This window comes from Vanellus vanellus, assembly GCF_965231255.1.
Source record: "Vanellus vanellus genome assembly, chromosome: Z".
Taxonomy (NCBI): domain Eukaryota; kingdom Metazoa; phylum Chordata; class Aves; order Charadriiformes; family Charadriidae; genus Vanellus; species Vanellus vanellus.
Window position 1 is genome coordinate 36,564,959 of NC_138908.1, and position 26,943 is coordinate 36,591,901.

The 26,943-nt window shown below is 43.6% G+C and overlaps 2 protein-coding genes across 2 annotated transcripts; one reads left to right on the forward strand and one right to left on the reverse strand.

The window, feature by feature from the left end:
- Positions 1-2,317: 2,317 nt before the first annotated feature.
- On the forward strand, positions 2,318-15,791 carry TRIM14 (tripartite motif containing 14; the record flags this gene model as incomplete). The annotated part of the gene is made up of 6 exons (XM_082497219.1): positions 2,318-2,506; positions 6,536-6,631; positions 7,536-7,769; positions 8,858-9,020; positions 10,256-10,348; positions 14,551-15,791. 6 exons carry the CDS (start codon positions 2,318-2,320, stop codon positions 15,084-15,086), a joined length of 1,311 nt encoding a protein of 436 aa, XP_082353345.1. The 3' UTR covers positions 15,087-15,791.
- Positions 15,792-16,114: 323 nt separating this feature from the next.
- On the reverse strand, positions 16,115-25,753 carry NANS (N-acetylneuraminate synthase). Its single transcript, XM_082497502.1, has 6 exons — positions 25,583-25,753; positions 24,184-24,399; positions 20,762-20,861; positions 20,345-20,499; positions 19,020-19,286; positions 16,115-17,811 (listed from the first exon to the last, which is right to left on the reverse strand). Exons 1-6 carry the CDS (start codon positions 25,712-25,714, stop codon positions 17,602-17,604), a joined length of 1,080 nt encoding a protein of 359 aa, XP_082353628.1. The 5' UTR covers positions 25,715-25,753; the 3' UTR covers positions 16,115-17,601.
- Positions 25,754-26,943: the final 1,190 nt, after the last annotated feature.

The following is a 26,943-nucleotide window of genomic DNA, read 5'->3' on the forward strand; positions in this document are numbered from 1 at the left end:
GTGTAACGGGCATCCCTTCAGAAAGTTGAATGTGGGAGCTGCATGCAAAAAGCAGGGTCTCTCCTGCTCTTCTGACCTCTCTTAACCACAGTGCAGCAGCATTTTCCTGTGGTGTTAGACCATAAACTACCAGGGTGAAAGTACGTCTGATTTTAGTGCATATCAGCACCTGACTATCCACTAGTGTCTGCACAAACATTTCAGGCTTATTGTAACTCTCTCAAGTAAGCCATTAAAAACACTAAAAGGCCCAGAGAGTCTAGCTCAGTAAGTTCATTTGCAAAGTCACATGTGAAATGACAAATAATGCCCTAGGTACTAATAACCTCCAAATTCTGACATGCAAGTCATGAGTCTCAATAATGTCCTTACAGACAAACTGATGATGTTGTTTGGATAGGCAGACTAGAAAGTGGATGGAAAACTGCCTGGACTGCTAGGCACTAAGTGCTGTCACTGATGTACAAAGTCCAGGTGGTAGCTGGGTACTAGTTCCATTCCTCAGGGATCGATGCTGAGCCCAATGGTCTTCAGTATTCTTATCAACAACCAGGGCGATAGGATGGAATATGCCCTCGGCAAGTTTGCTGTGATTACAAACCAGGAGGGGGTGGAGCAGGTGATGAGGAATGATAGAGTGGCAGGCAAGGTCACTCTTCTGAGTGACTGTGACGTGCTGGAGAAATGCACCAGCATGAACCTCACAAAGATCAAGACAGGCCTCTGGGTTTATCGAAATCATGAATTAACTCCGCAGCAATTAAGGCTGGGCACCAACAGGCTGGGGAACAACTTTGCCAGAAAAGGAACCCAGGTCCTGGGCTGAGTGTCTTCCAACATTTTGGCCTTGTGGTGATGAAGACCAGCCACACACTTCCCTGGACAAGACACACATTGGCTCCATTAAGCAAACACTCCTGCAGAAGCCACCAAGACAGTAATGGAGCTGAAGCACAGCATGTCCAAAGAGACATGGAAGGAACAGCCTCCAGCAGAGAACTCAGGACTGTCCACAGCTCCCTTATGGAAGCAGATAGACAAGATGAGGCCACAAGTCTCCTTGGAAAGGCACAGTGAAACAACATGGCACAAGTTGTAATGAGGAAAATGCTAATTTGACACTGGGAAGTTTTCACTGTGAGGATGGTCAAACACCAGAACAGGGTCCCAAGGAGCTCGTGAACTCCTCATCTTTACTCATTTTAAAGCAGGCACTAGCACTTTTTTTTTTTTTTTTTTTTTTTTGGGGGGGGAGGGAGTGGTGAGAGTGAATGATCTCCAGATATCCTTAATGATCCTTATAAATTCCATCACTCTAGCATGGGATCCATACAAGGCATTTTGGGAGAAAGTCCCTCTAAACACCTGATTATTTCAGCAGCTGTTTGGCAGGCACGAGACTGTGCCTGCTTTCAATTGGACTGCCCTTGCTCCTTGATGTTCCACAACTTCCTGTATTAATAGATATACCGACTCTCAAACTTTCCAACAAAATGCTCGTTTTTAAATATCTTCCTATTTTTTCACATTTCCTTTTTTTTTTGGGGGGGTGGGGGGGTGGGGGTGGGGTGGGGTGGTGGTGTCAGTATTCTGGATCGCTTTCATTCTACAAAAAGAAACAAGCACATGAAAGTACCCTTACGAATGTAGCTAAGAGCTTTGGCAAACGAAAGAAAGTAAGTATGCAAACTTAAGGGTGTGAGCATTTTATTTCAATTTCTATAAACGAGCCATTACAGAGGACAAAAATCTCACTGAAAAGCAGAAAGAAAAAAAAAAAACCACCATACGCTGAAGAGTAATTGTTCCATTTTTGGATTAGCTCAGGTGTTTCGCCCAGCTATAAAACTAAAGGCATTCCTCATGGACGCAGCTGAAATTCCACGAAATAGTCAATTTTCCAACTCGGGTACCAGGCGAAGGCAGCCGTCCGTCCGTGCAGCTCCCACGGCACTGCCGCTCCCCACACGCACCGGGAGCCAGCCGCAGGTCTTGCCAACTTGCACTGCTCGGCACCAGCCGCTGAATCAGGGCTCAGCCCGCCGCTGCCGCCGTGGGGCGCAGCTCCGTCGGGGCCTGACGGTGCTCGGTCCCCGCTCCGCCGCCCTCCCTTTCCGAAGGGCCACCGGCAGAGCGAGGCTCCGGGCGCGGGCAGCAGCTCGCCTGTGCGCCTGCGGATGATGCGCCTCCCGCCGCCCCACGCGCGGCCACCGCTTGCCGGCCGCAGCGCGGCATCTTCGCCGGCCGCGCTGACGGCACCGCCCGCACGCCGGCGCCCCGCCCGCCCGCCTGCCTTGCATCCGGCGCCGCGGCCGCCATGGCGCAGGGGCAGCATTGGGCCTCGGCTGTGGCCTCGGCGGCGCGGGTGTGCGGCGTGCACGCGGGACGGCCGCTGGAGCTATTCTGCGAGGACTGCGGGCGCTGCGTCTGCGCCCTCTGCCCGGCCCTGGGCCCGCATCGCGGACACCGCGCCTGCCTCCTGCCCCACGCCGTCCGCCACAAGCAGGTGAGCGCCGCGGGCCGGCACCGGGCGATGTCCCCGGCGCATGCCAGGGCCGGCCTGTGCCTCCCGCAGAGCCCTGCGTGTCCGGGGTAGCCGAGCGTCGCGGCGGGTTTGCCGCGGCGGGGACTTTCTCTGTGAAACCAGCTTCAGGGGGGCAGAGGGACAGCACTGGGGTATAACCGGGAGCTGGGGACGCCACGGGGCACGGAGCTGGAGCAGAGAGCTTCCTTATTTCCTTGTGTGTCTTGACGTTTTTTTTTTTATTGTTTCTGGGATTTGTGCAACTGGGTTTTCTTTTGCCAGGATGAGATGGTGGCAGCTGTGTGTACTGGGACAGTGGACACAGTAGGCCAAGTACTTTCAGCCTTGGACCTTGCTTTGCTTGCCTTATAAAAAGCTTGTGGAGCTCTGGTTTTGTTGTCATATCAACTCTGTAGGCTGTACTGGCTAGCAAAACAAAGTTTCTATACTTTGACAAGTGCATTGTAAATCCCATGTGGACAGAGGTCAGCGTGCTGTCTCAGCAGAAGGACATGGTTTGTGCACGAGAGGGAGGGAGTTATCCAGTCACACCCCAAGTCCACACATAACAGGAGTGTAAATCAAGTGACCAGTGGGGAGGTGACGTTGACTGTCAGGTCATAAGCAGCAGCAGACCTTGTGTGGGGAATCAGCTTGGTTGCCCTGGGGGACTTATTTTCATTACCGGACTGGAAGTACCTTAGACAGAAACATGGATGCCACAGGAGACTGGGAAAGACTATTTCTGTTTGTCCCCTTCCCCCATTGCTGTAGCTTGCTAGACCACAGTGAATCCCCATGCACAGAGCCTGTTCTCTGACAGCACCCTGGGGATGGGGAGCAGGGGTTGTTGTGGGTTAACCCTGGTAGGCAGCTAAGCTGTCTGCTCACTACCTCTGCCTTGCCCAGTGCCTCTCCTACCTCTCACTACTTCTCCCCTTGCCAGGGGAAGAGGAAAGGAAGACTAAAACCAAGAAAACTCGTTGGTTGAAGTAAAAATGGTTTAATAAGCAAAATAGAAGAGGAAGAAGGGAGAAAGAGAACGAAACAAAACAAGTGTACAAAGGTAGTCACTCACCGTCTTCCGCAGGTAGACCAGTGCCCAGCCAGTTCCTGAACAAAAGATGGCTAACTCATCTAAACGCTAACCGCTCCATTTTGTTGCTGAGCATGATGTTATAAGGCATGGAATATCTTTGGTTAGTTTGGGTCATCTGCTTGCTTGTGTGCCCTCCCAACCTCTTGTGCACTCACAGTATAGTCATATCTAAAACACAGCAGCATATGAGCTGCTATGAGGAAAACTAACTCCATCCCTGCCGCAACCAGCATAGGAGTTCTTCCCTGAGCTTTGTTTGTTTATTCCAGCTTAGCTGTCCATTGAGCAGCCCCAGGAGGCTTTGCAAGCTTGCCCAATACTTCTTGCTAGTGCTTGGTTTTACTCAGGAGAGCCTGCTGAGGCCTGCATGCTGTGGTGGTAAGCTTGGGGGGCTTAAGAAGTAGTAACACAGAAGTTTGATATTCAGAAGCTCTTTTTCTTTTTCTTTACAATTTCAGAGAACTCCTTCCCACTCCTTCCCACTCTTTCCCTTGTATTTTGGAGCAATGTTACTAGGAAGTTCTTAGTTCCCACAGGTTGTGAGCAGATACACAGGCCAGGCTAAATTCCTCTGGAATTTTATTACACTTCATATTAGAGAGCAATACAAGGGCAGAGGGCAGTACACTAGGCCATAAGCAAACAGCACAGGGGAAAGACCACTGAAAGTGTTAGAGCAACTCAAAGCACTGTTCCTGCCTGCTGATGTGCGTTCATCCAAAGTATTCCTCTTGCACCTGGGAAGTCACTACAGTGTTTGCATTCCCTTCATGACACCAGGGCAATGTGTGGATGCAGGTATTGTACTGTGGCAACTTGATTTGAGCCAGGGTAAAGTGCACAAAGCAACAAGTTATGCTGGGTTCCTGGGGGTCTGTTGGACACAGGGGGGAAGATGCTGTTGATAACTCCTTATTTGTCTCTGTGCCAAAACAGGAAGTAAGCAGGGTATAAACTTGCATCCCAGTGTGACAGTCTGTCCCTAGGAAGTCTCTGCTGACATCTGCTGGCTTCGAGCTTGCACAGATTTCAGGCACAAACTATCAAAAGCAGTTGAAGCCTAAGAGATTACATTTTGACTAGTGATTTTATTTGCTGGGAGCAGTTATTCTGTGCAGTCCTTGTGATGTGACATCAACCAGGCAGCATGTTCTTCCTTTGTGCTTTTAGCAAATCCTAGGTGTGGATGCTAAGAAGAGAAGAGAACTGTTGTGTGATCATCCCTGAATCTAAGGTTTTATAAAGTCATCTGGAAGGATACTCCCTGTGCTCCTGAATGCAGGACATGGGATCAGCATGCTTTGCACTTGTTATGTGTCCTGTGAGCATGACTGGAACTAGGAGTCCCATCTCTCAGAAATCCTTGCTTTTACAGTGTTTTCACTTGAGTGAGTTGGGGCATCCAGGCAATCCCTAAAGGAATGCTTTTGGCATTGGTTCCTCAGGGTGAATTACATGGTTTGCCTGCCAGTGTTGCAGACAGTCTCTCTGCTGCTAGGAAGCAGCTCTTGCATTTGCCACTGTAAAGAAAGTAATGCTTAACCAGAAATGCTTGGGGTTGGCATAAGTATTTGCATATGATCAGTGTTGTGAGGGAGGTGTTTTGCACACCAAGAAGAAAGACTGGGTTTTGCTCTGTGGCTTTTGTCAACCTTTGAGGAAGGGAATGAGGTCTAGACTGCTAAATAAATTGAGGAAGGCTGATACCTAATAGAACTCCTGGGTCTTCAAGTGGTGCAGAACCCTTCTGGTCCTTCAGGGACAGGACTGGAAACCTGTGGGTGGAATGGATGGTATAATATGAGTGTCTTGCTCCATGCAATAACTTTAATCTACTTGCATGGATGTACCTGTGCCAAGGGACTTCTAGATGCGGAGTCTCTGGCTTTGGCTGGGAGCCCATTTTCTTCTGACTCATAATCAAATGAAAAATTGTATGTGTTTTCAAAGGTGTCAGAAATGCAACCTGTTGCCCATGAAGCAACACTTATACTCAGTTTGTCAACCCTGCAGAGTTTAAATGCCATGCTGACCTGGGGATTTTGCAGTGAGCTGGTACATGTGCATGCAGATGCTCTTGACTGGGTCCCAACTGCAGAACGGGACACTGATAACAGCTACAGCTCTGGACCTAATTTATCTGTTGTTTTATTTGTTGTTTACTGAGAGGCTCTTTTATATTACAGTAGGGCACTGAGAGCACAGGGCAGCGTTGCCTGAATCTTTCATGATATTAACAACAAAAATGCATCACCAAGTGCACCAAGACTGTTCAGCGTGCTGGACAGAGGACAGCCAATTTCAGAGGGCTGCGGGTGAGAAACTGTGGGGCTAGACATAGCAGAACTTTAACTATGCTGAGCTGCTTCAGTGCATCTCAGGGCACACCACAAGTATCACAGATACTGTGATCACCAGCCAAGCTGATAATATTTGTTGTTGCAGTCATTCAGACTGTAGCATCACTGTAGTGATAATGGGTGTTTCTGATTGGTCTTTTGTGTACTGGGAAGCATTCTGAACATTCACTGGATTTTGACTCTAGACAGAGCCTCCCAGTGATCCTCTGAATAAACATACTTGGTTAGCTGCCCTTCAGATGCTAAATGAATGAGCATGTAGTCTTGAAATGCACAGTGCCAGAGATTTAAAAATGAAATGTTTTTTCCACCATAGCTTTTCCCTGTTGCTCATGAAGGTGGTACTAATTTGCACAGGTCTCTGAATCTTACCAGTATAACCACCTAGAGCAGGTGAAATACTTGTTTCATCACTATTGGCCTTAATAAGCCTCACAAACTGAGTGTTTCAGTGACATACTCCCCTATATGGAAAGGAAGCTGGATTGTGATTTCTGGTTTTTACAGATGTTGTTGTGAAACAGTGTTTTACTTTGTTTTCTTGCTGTATAGGAACTAATGGCATTGTGTTTGAAGGATCTAGAAGAGAGAAAAGAGCAAGAAGCTGGTAACAGAAGGAGCATAGAGCAGGCTGCTAATGATCTCAAGGTAAAGCGTGGTTTGCTTCTCCACTGGATGGTCATATTCCAAGGAGAGACATTTTGCTTTCTCTGTAGCTGTTCAAAGACCCAGGCAGCTACTGCTTCTTAGGAAAAGAGTGTATTCCCTGTATCCATCACAACATATTACGATCAAATGGAGAGAAGAGGGAAAGAGTCTCCAAAGGCCTGACCCTCACACCCTGATCAGCTGAACATCTCTGGAAGAACAATGTTGAAATTTTTGTGCAGAGGAATAGTAAATAGCCCCATCCATATATGTTATTTTGGCTTCATTGATATATGTTGCATTGCACTGAGCTGCATTATTGAATAGTCTGACTTCAGAACTAAGTAAACACAAGAACAGCTCTATTAATTCTGTCTTAAGAACAGGAATGTATGCTAAGCTCCACCTCATTTATAGAGCATGAAATAGCTTTTGCTCTAAGGAGCATCCCTCAGCATCTCTGCTACAGAAATGTCAGTAGGAGCTGGAGGGAGCTGGAGGGAGGTTTGGGACACTGCAGTTTGATGTCATTTCATTCTGGAGGCTTTCTCTTCCTAGCAGCTCCCTGTCCTTAGTTTGCTTTAAAAGGGGGCAAAGTGTTGATACCGAAGCACCAGGTCTGCTGCTTGTAGCAGTTAGTACCTGGCCCTGTTACATTCCAGCTGAAAACAGAATTTTCTGCATAAATAAGCATCTTGGAATCTGCCCTCAAGCTTTTCCATCCAGGACACCAGCAGGTAAATCCTGGCTGCGCTCCCGTAAAGGGTAAACACCTGTTTCTCAAGAGATGCAACACATCAGTAAAATTCAGCCGAAATGTAACATTGAAAGCCTGGGAGAGAAATGCCTGAAATGTTTATGGTCTGTTGAGTGTGGGGGGGATACTCTTCTGCTTCATCTATAGGCACATGCCATCATGAGCAAAAGGCAGCTGTCAGACAAAGTGACTGAACTCCAGTTACTGCTTCGGGAAGAGGAGAGTCTGGCAAAAAACTTCATTGATGAAAAGACTCAGCAAGCCCTGGAAGCACATGATCAGAAGTTGGAGTCCTGTCAAGAAAACCTTGCAGCCCTGGAGACCTTCTCATGTCGAATCAGACAAATACAACAGCACTGTGATCCTATTCAGTTGCTGGAGGTGGTATTGTATGGTCTCTTTCTACCTCTTATCCTCATAGTCCCTCGTAAACTGCCCTAGTAATCTCCTCTGTAGATCCTTCTGTATGAAAGCAGCATTTTTCTCACTGCTTTTTAATCTTCTTTTTGTTGGTATTTTGGTGAACCAGTTTGGTTCCTGATTTTTGAGCTGTTAGGTCTTCCTGCTATGGCATTGATTAAAGTCTGTATGAAAGTCACAATAATTTTAAGCATATATGGAACAGAGTTATACATGTCTCTTAATCTTGAAGACAAATGCTGTATCAGGTCTTTCCTTGTGCAGTGTAATATGAAGGTCTGAGGAAAGGCAGCCCTCTTGGGAACCTTAGGAAGAAGGCTAAATTGCCTCATTGCTTTAATCGCAAGAGATCCTAATCACCCTGAGCAACAGCCATCATTTTACTGGAGGGGGCAATGTTTTTTTTTTTTTGCCTATGGATAAATGTCAACCTCTCTTTCCTAGTGATCTTCACCTTCCTTGGGAAGGGTGTGTTGTCATGTGCTTATGCCCTGACACAAGCCAAAGGATGCCAGTCTTCATGGGAACGCCTGTGGTGCATTTTTACATCCTTGCAACTTAGCAGACTTGAGCGTTTGCATTGTTGTGAGTGATACGGACCTGGCATTCTGCTGTGTGTGCTAGCAACTTACCTCCACGTGGGAAGCTGCTCTTCATGGTTTTGGAGAGGTTTTTTTTGTGGGGGAGGTTGGATTCTATTCTTTAGTTTGCTTTTAAAATTTAGTGGTTTAATTTTCCCATTGTTGGGATTTCCCACAAAAGGTCCTAGCCAGGTTAAATTCATTCCCATCTTGGAGTGTCCTGGAGAGCCCTCTTTTAACCATGACTGCTAAGTTCTCCATATCTGGGGTAGCCTCTGGCTCTGCTGGTGGGAGGAGCTAATGGGCAGGCTAATGAGCTATAGGCAAGCTGAACACAGCAAGGCTTGCCTGTTACAGCCCATATGTTTACCTAGTGATGGAGCTGTCTTTGCCCTGGTCTGTGGGAGCTGGGAGGGAAGAGTCCATTTGTGTTACTGTCTCTACTAATTGTAGAATTTCTTCCCTCAGAAGTATACAGAAATCGAAAAAGAAATGCAGGAGCCCAGGCACCTGTTAGAACAGTGGCATCCGACACCTGTCTCATTTGAGCATATACTTAACCATTATAAGCACTTTGTGAGAGTTCTTCAGTCCATTCTACAGAAACCACTAGAAGCCCGTCTTAAAGAAGGTACCTGGGAGAGTGCTGTGAATTTTGCTTTCTCGTGCTGTCCTTTTAAATGAAGTGTGGTCTGTAAGTAAGAGCAGGACTTTTTACCAAATCAGCTGGAGAAAACAGTAGCTTTTCAGGCATGGGTAGTTCTCTGACAGCACTGGTGTAATGTTGCTATAGCAGTGGTGATGTTTGAACATAAGAGGTTTCTCTTTCAACTCTGAAGATGGCCTTTTGTGCCTTAAAGTTTGTCTGATGTTTTTTTCCAGCTCTGTCAGTTATTTCAGTACAGCTTATTTCTTCCTGCAGAGCTTATCTTGCTTATATCCCTAGACCACCCCATCTACACAATATAGTTGTTCTCTCCTTTCAGTCACTGTTGGATGAAACTGTTCTGGCAGGACATTTGGCTGGCATTTGGCAGGTACTTGTAAAATTTGAAAGATTTTTCTAGTTGATGTACCTGATGATCTTTCTGTCTCAGGCAGTCTGAAAAATTCTCTGGCTTTTGGTATGTTAAAGGTGGGTTAACATATTCTGCTTAGAGGGCCTCTTGTCTTCGAGCTGGTATTTCATCCTTAAGTGACCTTTGGCATGATTAAGGCAAGGAGTTTTCTAATAGGACACAGAGCCACAAAGCCAAATAACCGTGGGGAAACCCTGCCACTTTTTGAGTTACAGGTGAGCAGGGCAACACCAGCCATCACATTTCACCCAGCTACCTTTTAATAATCCCTTTTCTGAGAGTTGCCACCAAGAAGACTACAGCAGGGTTCTGGGGAAAATGGTCAGACCAGATCTGAAACGCCACTGCAGGATGTGTGAATTGCTACAGTACTGTGCAGGTGCTCTGTAGCTAGCATCTGCAGTTGTCTTCAGCTTCCTGACTCTGTTCTCATGTGATAGAGGAGTGCTTTTTGAGGAATGGGAGGTACTTACTTGGGGTTGTGCTCGATTCTGTAGTTCCTTGGCAACACTGGGATAACAGCATCTCCATGCTATCCAAAAAGCATAAGATTGAAAGCATACAGAGTGACTAGCCCTTCCCCAGCAAAAGTAACACAATTTGTCCCATGAAGTTGGAAAGTGACCTTCCCGAGGACATGGGTGGAATTCACCCCAAAGAGGCAAAACCCAAATACCCTGTCCAGCAAAATTGCCCAAGGTGTTTTATTTTTCAAATCTTCTTGAGAGTACAGCCATGTTCTTCCACTGGCAGTCTCCCTAAACTGTCTCTTTTCATCTCTGCCTAGATATTTTCAGTAGCCTTAATGCCACTGCAAAGAAGGAGCCTGGAACAGTGTTGAAAACCATGTCTCCTGTTGATCGGTTGCTTTTTTTAAAACGTAAGTATGGTTGAACAAAAGTTAGAAACATTGAACACTTATGGCTCAATCACTGAAACAGTCAATGAACGTGTGCTGCAACCATCTTAAAATGGTATTTTAAAAGGGTTCTGACATTTACAGTGTTTGTGAGGAGCAAGTACTTGGTGGTGCCTGAAAGTCATGACCCTTTTCTGTACCTCACATTGAGAAAGAAATTTTACTTTCTGTCTGTGAAATCTTGCTGTGTTTTTATTCAGAACTGTCAGTGTGTGAATCAGCTAGTAGCTAATTTAGTTTTTTGAAGACTTTTTTATTTTCCAAATCATTGCAGTCTATCTTTAATTATATGTCCATCATGTAATAAGGGTCAATCTACAGGCAATAATTTCCTCTGGTGTTGGTAGGAACCATGTACAGTGAATTGTTTTATCTCTCTGATGGGAAGCTAATGGACATTTCCTGTGGCCTGCAGCAGATGAGGGCTGTAGCTGTTTTTAATTTCAAAGCTGCAACTTTCCCTGTTATGGTGGTACCTGGTGACAAAGGCCTGTTGTAAGAGAAGGTCTGTTTTCCAGCCTGAATCCCAGCCCAGTGGAGGCCATAACTGTTGGATGCTTGACTTCTGGCTATTATTCAGTAGGGAGGGCAAGGGACAGTACTGTGCTGGTAGAGTGGGTTAGATGCAACCCACACAGGTTGGTGTGTTCTGAGAGGGATATTTTTCAGTGTTGTTACTTTGTCTTGTTTCTGAGTGATCTCCTAAGTCCAAACACTGCTACTTTTTCATTCCAAGCAGTTTATCTCAACTGGAGATGAGAAAACAGGTGTTGCACTTGTAAATGCAGGAGGTGTTAAGAAATGAGGAATGCAATGAGTAAAATCTATGTCTTCTTGGATTCCCACTTGCATCAGTTCTGTACTGCAGGATCCAGACTAAGTCAGTCACTTTGTAACTGGAACCTGTTAAGGGGTGCTAGGACAGCCATTCCATGTCTCTGCCCACTTGCTACTAAGAGACCACTGCAGCAGCATTTGGCTGGCAGTGAACTAGGCTTCTGAGTTTCATGGATCCTGATCTGTATCTGCTTCCAGCTGCCTCTTGATGGATTCAAGGAGAAAGCACTGTATTTGCTTCATATGTGAGCACTTAGGGCTGAAAAGAGAGTTTCTCGACTTTGTTAAAGCTAAATACGACAAACCAGCTAATTAAGAAAGATGTGCAGCTTCTTATAGGCCAATGAAATTGCCAAACGTTGGTCATACATATTTGGACTTGATGTCACTTAAAATATTCATCACTTATGAAAAGTTGTCCTTTGCAGTCCTCCAATAATCCAAACAACTCTAGCTATTTTGCATTATTTTCCTAGTCAAATTCACATTTATGCTTCCAAACATTAGCACCTGGATGCAGTTTAGTCTTTGGGGTTTTGTCCTTTTTTTTTAAAGCAATGGAGGTATTTTCATTTGCTTGAGATTTAGTAGTTACACATTTTAAAAAAGTCTAGGTTTTCAGGTAAATTTGACTGACAGACACCACTGCTTATTTGCACAGCTTTTCAAGTGCTAACTGGAAAAAGCAGATATTGAAGCCAAGCCTTTTAAATCCTCCTTACTTTGTCTTTTGGTCTTGGTGTCACCTGTGTTCTGTACAAACTTCGCATCCCCATTGTCTACCTGCTGGAAGTAACTTGGAACAAAGTCTCATAACAGTCATTCAGAAGATAGAATCCTGTAGCGTGCCATTTTAACTGCATGAATAATTTCTGTTTCCTGTCTTGTCACCAACTACGTGCACAGATGTGACTTAGGACTTATTCAGACCACATGAACACCAATACTGGCTTTTCTGACTAAAGTGTAGTGGAGATTACAAAAATTAAGATGTTGCATGTGTGAGATGAGCCCCTGTAGTGGTACCCTTTTGGAAGTTCTAACATTGCTTTACAGACATACCAAAATTAAAATCATAAAGGCTTTAGAAAATGGTGAAGCTTCGGTTAACACTGCATGCTATTTGCTTCTCCATTTTATTGCAGTATACAGGTACAGGTTGCAGGGGGCGGAATATCAGCAGTGGGCTCTGCATGACTTGCATTTCGTGGCTGCATGTCATGCAACCATGACATGCATTTCACACATCAGCAACTCTCTCCACATGTCTTTGCCTCAAACAAAGCAACTGCTTAATTTCTGGTACCCAGGTGTGTACAGTGATCCTGTCCAGATGAAGATGACCTGTAAGTTAGACTCTGTATAAAACAATCAATAATGGTGCATCACTGGTTCCTGTGTTTTAAACATAGCTGATGTTAGGGGCCACAGCAAGGCAGGGAGAAGACATGGGGTCCAGCTGTATCTTATAGTCATAATGCATGTGTACTACTTTCTTTTCCGAAACACTACGGACAAGTATAGAGCGTAAGTCTTCATTGCAATTAACTGTGCAGTGAATGGACCCTCAATGTGAGATGTCCGTTCTCTTGTGAGCAATGTAATAGGTGACAGTACTGGTGCCCTTTCACAGTGAATTGTGGGAGACCTTACTTAGCCTTTCCTGCTCGTGGCAGGAACCTGTGGGGAGAGTAAAAGAGGACCAATAAAGAATGGAGTGGAGTGGTTTATGCATTGCTCTGATGGCAGAGGGGAGGATTCCAACCTGAATGAAAACAGCTTCTGTGTTTTAGACTATGCAATATGCCAGCTAGCCCAGGTTAGACATATTTAATTTATGGGAGAGGGTTCTGTGTGAGAACATAGGAGAGGAAATAGCAACAAAGTCAAATAAGCAACAAATTAATTCAGCTGCAAAGACAGATTTCTCTCATACAGAAACGTGCTGTATAATTACCTTTCATTTCTAAGTTCAACACCAAAAAGCAAGGAAAATAACAGAAGTTCTTGTCTGAATGGTTCTGTTGCCCCCTGTTTTGTGTTCATTTAGTACTATGCTGCCTGTAAAGCAGTGAAAGACTGTACTCTGTGAGATCGCAGGTCCAAACATATTGTTCAGATATGCAACACTGCAGAGAAATCAAAGCAGCCTGGATTTTAAAATATTATAACACTTGTCTTCCTAACTTTCATTTAAAAAGGAATTTACTCACTCTGAAAAGCACCTTCAGGATATTAAATGTATTTGTCATCTGGCATTTAAAACATCTAAGATTCAGAGTTTATCTAGACTAAGATTAAAATGATATTCAGTCAAAAGAGCTATGAACTGAATGAAATATGACTCAGCCAGTTTTCATTACAAGTATATTGCTGTTCAGTTCTTGTCTGGATGTATTGTTATACTTTGTTGTCTTCACTTATAAAGAAAAATAAATGTGCTCATTGTTTGGAATAGTTTTAAGATACCAGTTACATTTACATCTTATCACTAGTACTCTAGAAAGTATTGTAATTCATGATAATGTATGTTCTTTTAGGTACCCAACTCTGACACTGGTTTTATCAGGCTTGACAGAAAGAGTGAAGGGGATTTTTTTTAAGGATGCCAGATCCTGTTTTCGAAGGGAGTATCTTGGTTATTTCTAGAACATGAAATCAGAAAACACACGCTAACATAGTAAATTATCGAGACAGAGCATATTATGAAAACTTTAGAGAGATATGCAGAAATTCAATATTGAAGTTGTAAGACGGTATCTTCAGACAAAAATCTCATCTTAAAAATCCAGTAGCTTTCTGGCCTGTCCTGTGTGATTGTCAGGTTAGGTGAACTGCTGTAAATCATGTGGGAGCTGGTAAGTTGTTCCTTTGCCATGCACACAATGCTGCTGTTCAGAGTTGTGGTGCCTTTATGAGAAACAGACATCTTCAAATGGGATTTCAGTGGAATGGGATCTCACGACCCAAGACTCCACTCCAGTGCTCTCTAAAACCCTTACGCTGTAATCCCACTAGAAGTCTCCAGCTATTCCACATAAAGCAGAAGCTCTCAGTGTTTGTTTTCTACCTAGCTGTATTCATCTTCTCATTTGTGAACCATGCATATACTGACTTAAATATTTTACTGACCTTCTTTAAAGCCTATGCAATGTCAGTGCACAAATAGTGCAGTGCTTTCTATTAAAAATATCAGGTTTTCCTTGCAAAACTGCAGGTTCCAAGACACTGCCAGCTATGGGCTCCTTTGCCAGTTTTTTTATAACTTGGACTTCTTTCAAGAGTCATTATAAGTGTAGTAAGTATGTTTATGGTTTTGACTGCAGATGCAAGATCACCAACGTGGGAATATGACAGCCTTCACCCAAGGCTGAAATTGTCTGATGACCGTCTTGTAGTAAGCTGTAATTGGAGGAGGCTATTTTACCCTTGTGGTCCCCAAAGATTCGATAAATTATGGCAGGTGCTAAGCAGAGATGCTTTCCTCTCTGGGAGCCATTACTGGGAAGTTGACCTGCTTCATGCTGGAGTAGGGTGGTGGGTTGGCGCAGCCTACCCTTCCATTGGCAGGAAAGGAGACACTGAAACCTGTCGACTGGGCTGGAATAGAGCATCTTGGTGCCTTAAGAAGTTTGATTTTGAGTACTGGGCATTTCACAAGGGGGAGAGAATCCCCATCCTTGTAGAAGATGATCCTGATCGCATTGGCATTTTTCTGGATTATGAAGCAGGAATCCTTTCATTCTACAACGTTACTGATGGCATGGCTCATTTGCACACCTTCCGTTGCAAGTTCACAGAACCAGTTTACCCAGCCTTGAGGCTCTGGGAAGGGTCCATTGGAATATGCAAGCTAACATAAGGAACAAAGCAAAATAAAGCCTACTATTTCATGCTTTTTCTATGAAAGCCACTTCAGCAATTATCTACGTGAATTAATCTCTGTCATAAGAAAGTTGTAACTGTGCTGCTTCTAGAAGGTTAACAGTTAAGTCAAAGAAAACCAACTGTGATTTTTAATATAGATGCATTTTTTCAATGGGGCAAGGTGATCTAGCTTTTATAAATGATGTCAATGTACCCCCTAAAGTACCATAAGTAATATGTTTTGTACTTTTTTCAACTTGCAAAATGGAAAAACTCTGGTTGAAAGAATATTACAACTCAGATTTGAACTTGTATATTGCCATCTTTTTTTTTATGAACTCCTTCCCCTCATCTGCCTGTAGAGGCTGCAGTTGTGTTTAGTAATAAGTTTAGCTTGGTTCAAGCTTCAGGTTCATATATTGCATATTGTTATGGTTGACAAGGTCAGATTTTGATAGTACTAAGTAAATCAGTTCAAACTGAAGTATCATCTTGGAAAATCAGAGACTGGCACTGACTGTTGGAAAGGTCCCTTCAAGTAAAACTGAAGTAGGAGCTTCTGTAGCTATATTTACTAGCCATTAGCTGGTCTTACTTGTGACAGAGACTAAGAACTGGGCTTCTGTGTTGCCCTGTTGCCACACAGAGTGGAAGCAAGAGAAACAGTTGTGTACCACCCTCAATTAAATGCCTGGAGGACATACAGGTGCAATAAAAACACTAAGTCTGTGGGGCACTTGTACTTAATTTCTTTTGTGTCCTATTTGCAAAGGCTCTTTAACTGCAGCTGGATAAAGGTATGCTCACATAAAACTAAGACAGACAGCTTGCAAGTTTCTGTATAGGGATTTTTTTTTTTTTTTTCCTCATACATTAGTTAAAGTCCTGGAAATTTTTGGAGCCCACTGCTACTTGAAGCAGGTCAGGTAATCTTATGGTGTTCAAACACTAAAGGTCCTGGAATCATCATCAGTGCTGGCAAAGGCAAGGTCTGACCATAGGGTGAAATGCAGAAACAATAGCTTGTTTTATAAGCTAAATTTATTTTTCAAATTTGAAATTTAAAAAAATCTTTTAACAATTGAGTAGTTTACTGTAAGGCAAGCACACTGCATCAATCAGAGCTCACATACGGTCAAGCACATGATTCAAAGAATCTTTTGCTTTCCGGTTTAAAGATATGAATAGTTTCCTCAGAATTGCAGAAAGGCAAGCAGTTTCAAAGTAAACAGCTCACAGATACAGAAGCACCACCACCAAATTCAAGATACTTTAACTCATGACCATGAGAGGTAGCAAGTTCCAAATAAACATCACTAATGATTCCACCACAGAAAAATGCAGGTTAATTATACCAAAGCACTTCAGTACTAACCAAGCTAACTGAGGGATGCCAGGTTTGCAGCTGTTGCCATGTGGCTAGTTTCTGGACACAGGGAAAAGCAGCAGGCTGACAGGAGTGGGACTGCATTTCCTACTTGTAAAGGGCAAAGCTGTGATGCAAGAGCAGAGCACACAAGAGGAGCACTGGCTGTCATGCTGAAGCATAGTGATGTGACCTAGTCACATGGCCAGCCTCAGCTGCCTCGAACGCTAGTGTCAGGGTGGAAAAAACTCAACCCAATGTATTTACTTGTTAATAGAGGAAGGAGGCTGCTCGATCTTCACCAGCATTTGGCTTCCTACCTGCGAAATTCACTCAGCTCACAATAGATGCTTTTGACATTTTTTTTGAAGCATAAGCTAAGTTTATCTCCATTGAGCCATCTTGGATTTATTCTTCCCCCTTACTCTGTCTAGCTTGTCCCTTTTGTCTTTCAGTTCACAAAAAGTACAAAAAGTCTCCTTCCCTGGCCTGTTATGTGGGACCTTTCTACATAGCCAATTTGCTTCCATTCTTGGTACTGTCTCTTGAGAAGATAGCTTTCTCAAGGAGCTCATTCTCCCCCGAGTGCAGATTCCTGCAACCCACTGCTTTAGCTTGAGACTTTTTAGGGCTTTCATCTTGAGAAAAATCCATCAGGTTGCATGTGTAGTTTTCAGATCAATGTATGTAAAATTTCACTTATCTGCATTCAACTGCAACTAGCATCCTGTTACCACAGGGGTAAGGAAAATGGCAGAAGAGAGAGGAACATCAGAAGATATGGTGTTAGAACAATTCAAAGGGTAGATAAAATTATTGTGATGTACTGTATTCATACCAGAAAAGGGAAGCTGGAAAGCAGCAGACTGTGGTCTTAGATTTGGCAAAACTCCAAGTTAGTCTCAGTTAAGTGTAATGGAGAAAGAGGAAGCATGGTATTTTCTAGACACAATGCTATATGGTTTCTTAATAAAATTACTCTTTACAATTTATATCCACTTCAGAAACTTCCTGCTAATGAGAACTTGAAAATTCTAACCTGCTTGGATCCTAATTACACCTCTTTCTTATAATCTACCATGCTGCTATACTTAAATATATTGTGCAGTACTCCATCATGAAATATCGAATGAAGTGCTTTGGTTTAGCACTTCACTTTTTTGACATGATTTTCCACTGCTTGCTCAGTGATGGTTTCATCTTCTTCAATACATTTTTTAACTTTCTGTCCCACCAGATCAAAGATGGCTTCTGGGGGAAATCCCTTAGGCTCTCCCACCTTCACTGTCAGCATGTCAAGTGTCAGTACTGCACCTTCAGGAATTGTCACTTTAGCCACAACAGACTTTCCCAGCTACAGAGGATAAATTAAAAAAAAAAAAAAAAAGAAAGAAAGAAAAAGGATTAAGTCAAACATATTCCTAGGATTAGTATACCAAAAAAGGCTAAAAAATATTCTGCAGTTACTTGGGAACAGGTTGTATGGAACTGCCCTCCCTGTTCTTACTCCAAATGAAGGATGAGTTAGCATGGTAACCTTCACTGTAACTAGGCTGCTAGGACCATCCAGATCCTTTCTGAAATTGGCTAATGTCTCACTGGAATTTTTCAGAATGTGGGGAATTGGATTAGAATGACTAGTATTCTAGCTCACTGTAAAAGCAGCTCGTATACAGTCATAGAGACCTATTACTCCTACCAAGTACTTTGTACTCGGCACAGGTGAGGCCACACCTTAAATACTGTGTTCAGTTTCGGGCCCCTTGCTACAAGAAAGACATTAGGGTGCTGTAGTGAGTCCAAAGAAGAGCAACGAAGCTGGTGAGGTGTCTAGAGAACAAGTCTTTTGAGGAGCAGCTGAGGGAACTGGGGTTGTTTAGCCTGGAGAAAAGGAGGCTCAGGGAAGACCTTATTGCTCTACAACTACCTGAAAGGAGGTTGTAGTGAGGTAGGTGGTGGTCTCTTCTCCCAAGTAACAAGCAACAGGACAAAAGGAAAAGACCTCAGAGGTTGTGCCAGGGGAGTTTTTGATTGAATATTAGGAAAAATTCCTTCATTAAAAGGGTTATCAAACACTGGAACAGGCCGCCCAAGGAAATGGTTGAGTCACCATCCCTGGAGGAATTTACAAGATGTGTGGACATGACAGTTAAGAATGTGGTTTAGTGGTGGATGTGACAGTGTTAGGTTAATGGTTGGACTTGATGATCTTAAGGGTCTTTTCCAACCTAAATGATTCTATGATTCTACTCAGCTTAGTTAACCACTGGATCATATATATAGAACTCCATTATACTCAAAATTGCCAACATTATACTTTGGTAAAAATAGTTACCGACTGCCATAAATAGCAGTTTATAGAAAATGACAGGTCTATACTAAAGTTACAGTGGGCTAAGCATAAATACTGTGCATGCTGCTACTTAGCAGCAGAAAGTTTAGAGTGCAGAGGGAGAAACACTACGGAAATAAACAACTAGCAAGCTATTTTTCTGAATATAGAATTATTAGCTATAGGTCTAAATAAGTTTCAGCTATACAGTAATCAAAGGCAAAAGTTACCTTTTCATTGCAAGCCATTTCACAGGGCAAGAGTTGTTTGACTGGTGAGCCCATTGCTTTTTCCACAGTACGGATGGCTTTCACTAATTCTGCCAGTTCATTTGGCTCCAGGGATGCTTGGTGGTCACTTCCTTTCCATGTTTTGTCGAGAGTCACATGGCGTTCCACTACTTTAGCACCCATAGCAACAGCTGCCACTGAAATGGCTATGCCAGTTTCATGCCCCGAATAGCCAATGGGGATATCAGGAAAAGCCGACTGATATGCCTTGAATCATGACAGAGTTTGTCTGAATTACCAAGGTAGCAATTTCAAAGACAAAGCAAATTTAACAGTGATAACTGCAATAAAAACAATGGACAATTACTGTGCCACAAAACAAGCAGTTGGTTATACTGAGAATTAACTTTTTTTTATGTTCAACAAGTCACACTGCATTACTCACTGTCATGTTTTAAGAATTCCACTAGGATTATCAATACCGACAAAGAAAAGAGGTATGTTCTATTCTACAGCTTCTCTTATGCTTTTCCTTTTAATTCAGTTGTACTCTTCAAGATCTTCAAAACCTACATCACTGTAAGTTACAGTAATAGAGTAGTGCTCTATTTTCATCCAAGAACCGAGTGGACTGGTTCAATTTAACCTGTATCCAAAGCAGATTTCTTCAACCCTGTATTTAAAATCTGAAGCAATCCTTTCAGCCATACATAAGGGACAGTCACCCAATCCTAAAGGCAATTAAACGCAGCTATGTCCCATTCTACTAAAAATAACATACTACATGTGCCTAAAGCTAGGAAAGTGACAGAATACTGGCCAATTTGGGAAAATTTTCTTGTATCATTAGCAGGCGTATCCAAATAATATTTTCAGCAAAAGAAACTAAACAAGGGCCTAATCCGTTTTCTTCATTGCTCTGATATTCACATGAAACATTTTTAAGAAGTTTCTGGTCTAACCCCCTATCTAAAATTACATTCTCAATGCCATGCACTTTCTTAATGGTAACAGTCTACATAGTTTTTCTTTGCACTACAAAGCACAGGGTCAACCTGTTGACCATATGTCATATTTTTCCTCCGTTTAATTGTGAATACTCTGGTAATATCCTTTATCATATTCCTCAAAGCTGAGTTCTGCTGAAAGAGGATCCAATGGATACTTTTACTTCAACACTTATGTGAATCAGAGAAACATGATACATTATCTAAATTCTCAGAAGCAAATTCCAGCATGCCTAAGATCTGGAAATATATCTCAATTAAAGGGCATAGCCCTTCTCTGGTACCCTACCCATGGCACACACTGGGTTATTCACTGACCGATATAACACGGAGATTGACATCCTCTGGCTGAAGTGGGTATGCACTGGTGCATTGCAGGAAGCAGAAGTTTGGATTGATGGGCTTCACAATCTGATAAACCTGATGCATTGTGTTCATCGACTGCATCCCACTGGAAATCACCATTGGGCGACCTAGCCATTAGAAAACATGCATATGTTTTGTCCTAGGTCTTTAAGAAAGCTACACAAGATTAAATTAAATTCTTGAAGTAAATGAATTCAGTTAAACTAGAAAAGGAAGCTGGGTGAACCTTTCTTTTTCCCAAGTCTAAGGGTGATTTTCTTCTAAAGGTAGTTTAGATATTTTTCCAAAATCAATTGGAGGAAAGACCTAATAACTGATCTACTGAGACACAGTGATGTTTACCAAGACGGCTTAAAGGAAAATTATTACCTTTCTTTGCAGTCTTTTCTAAATATGGAAAATTGTTTGTATCTCCTGATCCTACTTTGAAAAATGGAACATCCAGTTCATGTAGAAATTCCACAGCCATCTACAAGGAAAAGAAATCACTGCATTTTAACATACCACTTCAGATGGATCAAAGATAAAGAACTATCATGCTGGGACATAAACAACCCTTCAAAATAGCAAAACCAAAGCTTAATTAAATAGGTCTCATATGTATCTATATATCTTCCCCAAATACACTGCTCCTGAAATAACATTTACTATTCTGAGGATATTAGTTTCTGAGTTCACTCCAGGTGAAGTATTATTGAGGTGCCTTCTTTTATACTTCTGCTACAAAACCAGATTTCCCACAGGTTTTTAACTGGGATCCCTGTCCCAAGGCAGTCTCTTTGGCCTCCCAGCCACAGCTGGTCAAGCCAGCTGTAGGTACAGCTGCTTAGTACAGGTTGAGCTCCACTGCTCCTCTTAACTTCAAAATGAGGTTGTAGTGCAAAAAAAAAAAAAAGGCAAGAATGCTGTGGCCTAACAGAAAGAGCAACTACCTGCAGATGGGAGCTTGCCTGTTGAAGAAATGTACTGCAGGCATGCAGGCAGTCGTCCTGCCACATACTTCTTGCAGGTCAGAAATACTAAAACACAAACAGCGCTTAAAACTACAGGTAGTTTTCCTAAATAGATCTGTCACTCTGAAAAACTGTATGAGTATATTAAATAAGCACCTGAAAAAAAGTGCACAAAAAAGGAAATCCAAGATGGATTTGCTTCTAGGAGAGATACTAGATAATATAAAGTACACCAAAGAAAAGACTATAAACCAGTTTATTCAAATGTTAATTATACTCTGCCTTCTTCTAAAAATGTGTGTGCTATATTGAAGACAATTCAGGAATTATTGGAGGCTCCATGAAAATCAGTATTGCATCAGTAAGTTGCCTTTTAAAAATGAGTACTTATAAGGAAGAAAATCCCAAACCTATCACAGACAAGAGATACTGAAATCCTCCATTCACATCTGGGTGAAACAATGAAATAGTTACCTAACTCCATCCCCCTTCAGCTACCCACAAACACTTCTAATTTCTTCAGCTCATTCCTTGTTGCAGTCAAATTTACTTAGTGCCAGAGAAAGAGTGCTAACGTCCAGAAGAGAATCACATCTTCTTCAGTCTAATTTTTCTATCATCATTATGATGAAGAGTAATTTTCTTCTACCTAGGATGCATAACATCTCTTTAATAGTTTATTCACTAAGATGCATTGTGCATGAAGACAATGAATACACTGTATTAAAAAGCCACAGATCTAATCTGGGGAGATTGCACAAAATGAAATATGACAGATAGACCTCATATCTAAGGCCAGTCTTCATTAGGTAAATATTGCTTGAAAATTAGCAGCTTTTCTGTAAGAGATTCAAGGAACAGGATGTAATCTCAAATAATAGGTCCGACATTAAAGGGAGTGGTTCAAGGGGATCCTGTTTTGTCTCCAGTACATATTGGAACAAAGTAGATATAAAGGCTATGAGTAACTCTTTTATTTACTTCACACATCACTTCATTGATTTCCTCATATAGTTAAACACAGAATTAAACCTCTTTGACATTGCTGGAGTTCCAGAGATTATGCTGAATTTACAGGAATTAATATATTCTCAAGGATTTATTATATCAATTTATGCAATGTTTGCCATAAATTCCAAACCCATGCCTTGCAGAAATGCCACTAGAAATCTTAGGAGCTGTGCAATGTTAAAAAAAGAAGGCACAAACATTTATCAGTAGTGTTAATTAGCTGATGAGGCCACACACAAAGGAGCACAGCATCTTGATAAAAGGAGGGATCCCAGAAGTGGAAAGTAATCTTAGCTGCTGCATGTGAAAGGTGTTCTGCATTGCCTTTAGAAGCTGGAGGTTTTAACATCAAAGAAAGAGTATGATTCCCCCCTGCCAAAAGCGTATTGGTCTTTAAGATCCCAGGCATAGAAGTCCAAGACCACTGGATTTAATTACTCTTTTCTTAAAGAAGTAGGTGTTGTTCAGCAGGTCTCCTAGACATGAAGATAACAATAAGAGAAACATCACGACACTCTCTTTCACAGATCTATTTCTGAATCCATGGCATTGGGCTATTGCAATACATGCAAAACACCTTTTTGCCTGTCAGACATCTGAAATAATTTTTTACAGTATTTGGTGCTCGTACCATCTCAGCTGGGGCACAGCAATTCAAGGATTTTGGTCTATAGGACAGTAAGTTGACAGAAGCAGTAAGAATGGCCAGAGGACTAGAAAAGAAAGCATTAAAACATTGAAGGAATTGAAATTGCTTAGTGCAGAGAATACAAAACAGAAAGGACATGTGATAATGGTGTTCATATACATAGAGAGGAGTTACAAGAAAAGTATGAACTGTTTCGGTAAGGAGAGTGAGGCACTGAAAGATCACCTTAAAACATTAAATAAATCCTATCCTTGTTCCATCCCGCGTAAGGCTACTTGCAGAAAGACAGGGGAATGGCTGTGCCTGCCTCATGCAAGAGTGGCTATCTTACTTCTGGAGGGTCTCTTTCAGTTTGGTTCTCTGTATTTTCTAGGCCACAAAGAAAAGTAAAACAATCTGTAATCTCTGATCTATATTAAGGTTTAACTGTTACCTGATCTTTTCAGTTTACACATTTTAATTGTAGATTGCATTTGTTAATACTGTAACTAAACATGATTTTGAGGTAGGCAACGTGCAAGAGTTAAAGAAGTATACATCTCTTAAGGGGCAACAGCAGCAGATGAGCTTCATGGCATTTACAAGCTGGTGACTGACTGTTCCAAGACCCCACTGACAAAAATCAGTAACTGCTTCAGGAGCAACAGGGCAAGGTGGAGACCCCCTCCATGCGATTAGTAAAAGAAAAAGGAATATAAGCATTTCTGCTTCCTAGAAACACCAACTGGGGTCTAGTAAACAGCAGAAAAGAAAAAAAAAAAAGAGGGAAATAATAGGGATTGAGAAAGGAATCTGGTTTAAATACAGAGGGAGGTTTGAAATGCTTGGAGCCAACATACCAGACAACACCAGATAGTGGTCAGATTGGAGTCATGATCTAAGCTCTCAAAGCCTTGACTGTTTATGGGGTTCAACAGAGGCCTCGTCTCTAAGATGATTTACTATGTATAAATACCCCAGCATACATGGCAGGTCTTCCAAAATATTCAGCCATCTACTCAACCATTGTAGAGACACAAGTGAACTGGGAGAAGTGCAATTACTCTAGTTTCCTCATTTAGAAATTCAACATCCACACATATTTATTATTCTTTTTATGTAAGAACTATCGCACCTAAATAATAACCAATAGACATAACATCTGGATTCTGCTGCTCATTCCAGTATGGCTTACATACCTCATCCATGCCAGAAGCTGTGAAGAAAATGCCAATCTCCTCTGCATACTTCTTTAGCTCTCTATATTGGTCATGACTAAACTCCAAGTGACGCTTGTGCTCCCCATAGGTCTTTCCCCAGGAGTGTTTAGAGGTATAGGGCCTTTCTAAGGCTTTCTTGTTGAATTTATACTCCAGTTCGCTCTTCTGGAATTTAGCACAGTCTGCTCCGCAATCCTGCAAAACAAGCTGGTGCACACTGAGTGGAAGTGCAAGTGAAACTGCACTCATCCTAAGTTTGCACACAAGGATTGTGCAACTGATGCACTCACTTGCAGTGGAGTTTTCACATTATGATCACAGCAATCAGAGGAATGGTACGAACACAGAATGACATAGGACCTGCACACACATGAGCCCTTTTATTTCAAAACACCGATGTACTCAGAGGAAGTCTAAAAAGAAATCATACTAAAACTACAAAACTGAACTGCCTTTTGCTATGTGTGCCACTTATTTGAAGAGTTTATTTCTTCGGCGTTTTCCAAGCTCGGCTGTCACATAATTTTACATAAAAACAAGTGACAGGATTCTGTAAAACAAGAAATATGAATCTGAAATTTGTCTTGTGACACAAATGGTGAAGTTAAATTCTCACTACACTATTTTGCACTTACACCACAGTCACGGGTCTGAATGCATTATGCCCTCATAAAGTTTTCCTTCAGTGATGATATGCCATTTTCCAACATACGTGTATCTAATGTATACAATACCAAATTTTAAAACAGCTTCTCTGTCTTACTGGATGACACAACATTACCTCAAAAAACGCTAATGCAATCAAGTCAAATTGAAGGTTCATCAGAGGTGGTTCAGCAGTTACCTGATTCTTCCCGTATTCACATTAGTTTATGACACAACTGAAGGACTGCTGTAACCCCTTGGAAACTAAATAATCCGCCTGTGGTGTATGCACACACGTGTGCGCTGTGAAAGAGGGGCTCCCTGAAAGCGAACACGATGCGATCGTAGGCTGTGGGGTACAGACTAAAGACTACAAAGTAAGCACCTGCTTTGTTGGCCCCCACCGCGACAGTCTCCTTGCAGCAACTTTAAAACCCCTTGCAAATCACTCCTCCCGCGCGGTGTCACCGCCCGGAGGCGATGCTCCCCGACCGGAGCGTCGCCCGTGGGGAAGGCGTGAGGCTTCACTTCTTCCCCCGGACTTCCCGGCCCCCGCCGGTGCCCTGGGGCCCTCCCTCACCCGTATCTCGCTGCCTGCCTCAGCCGAGCGAGCGGGGCTGCCCACCCGGAAGCGCTAAGGGAGACGGGGCGGCCCTACCCTCCGCGGCACCCCGCCGGCTCAGCCACGCTCCCACCTCCCCGCCCACCGGGCGCAGAGCAACCCCCCGCGCACCTTGGCCATTCGGATCATGCGCTTGGCGATGGCCAGGTCGCCCTGGTGGTTCTGCCCGATCTCCGCGATGATGAAGCACGGCTGCTCGCCACCAATGCGGCGCCCGGGGCATAGCTCGAATTCCCGCAACATGGTTGCCACCTCACTGCCACCCCCGCACGACTGCGCCGACTCCCCTCAGCCCCGGCGGCGCCGCAGCCCAGGCCTGTGGCGGGCAGCCAATCCGCGCTGCGGTGGGCGGGGCCGGGTACCGCCTCTTCCCCATTGGGCACTTTCCGGCAGGCGGCTGGGGCTGCAGAGCTCCAGGCTGCAGGGCCAGCACGTGGGACTGGCAGGTGGCGCCGGGCGAGCGGTTGCGACGCAGGGGGGTTGCGGCGGGCCGGCTCCGACGGTTCCGTGGCGGCGGGCAGAGCCAGGCCGGCAGCGGTACGCGAGGAGCGCCCTGGGCTTATTCGCCGTCTAAGGTCCACGGCCTGCCTGCCCCGGAGGCCCCGGCACCGCGCCCGTCTTCTGGCGAGAGCGAGTCCGGCACGGGCCCGGCCGGCGGGTCCTTGTGCTCGAAGGTGCTGGAGGTTTCCAGCGCGGCGCAGGGAACACACAGCTGCCAGCTGCTGCCGCCCCGGCCCTGCCGGCGCTTCGCCCCTCGCCGTCGCACGGTGGCGGCAGCGGAGTGAGAACCGCAGCAGCGTGTCCCGGAGCCTAGGAGGCGCTCGGCCGCATAGCTGACCCGGGCCTGCGAGAGATTCGTCGGTCCCGAAGCGCCCGCAGGAACTTCTGCAGCCTCGCCAAAGAAGCGTTTTCTGTGGTGGCAGAACACAGTTTCCCAGGAAACACAAACCAACTCTGGCTGCCGTACCTAAGACACCCTTAATAATCGTTGATACAGAGGGAATTTACAAGAAGGACTTGATTTAGACAAAACTTTTAATGATACACCCAAAGAAATTGTAAAGTGTGCAGCAGTGCATTTTCCAAGACATGGGTGGCATACCTTATGGCCTGCTTACACATTGCATCTACCTGGTCTTGACAAAGCGGCACTCGGCTCAGCATTGACATAAAACTGTGTGCCAAACTCCTGATGCTTCATTCATTTAATGGCTTCAAAGAGATTGGTGGAAACAAGTTAGACGTTACACCTGGCCACATGTTTGCAAAAATTCCTGATAATTATTCAGTATACCCTTTCAGCTGCATGCTTTTTATAACAAGGTGAGTTTCTTGTTTTAGGATATGCCGAAAAAAAATAGGTTATTTTCCTGACAGGAGGTATGTAACATGGTCTGGAATTGTGTAGGTTACTGGGCTGGATATAATTGAATGGAAGTGCCCCTAGCAGAGGCTTCTCAGTATATTTACCC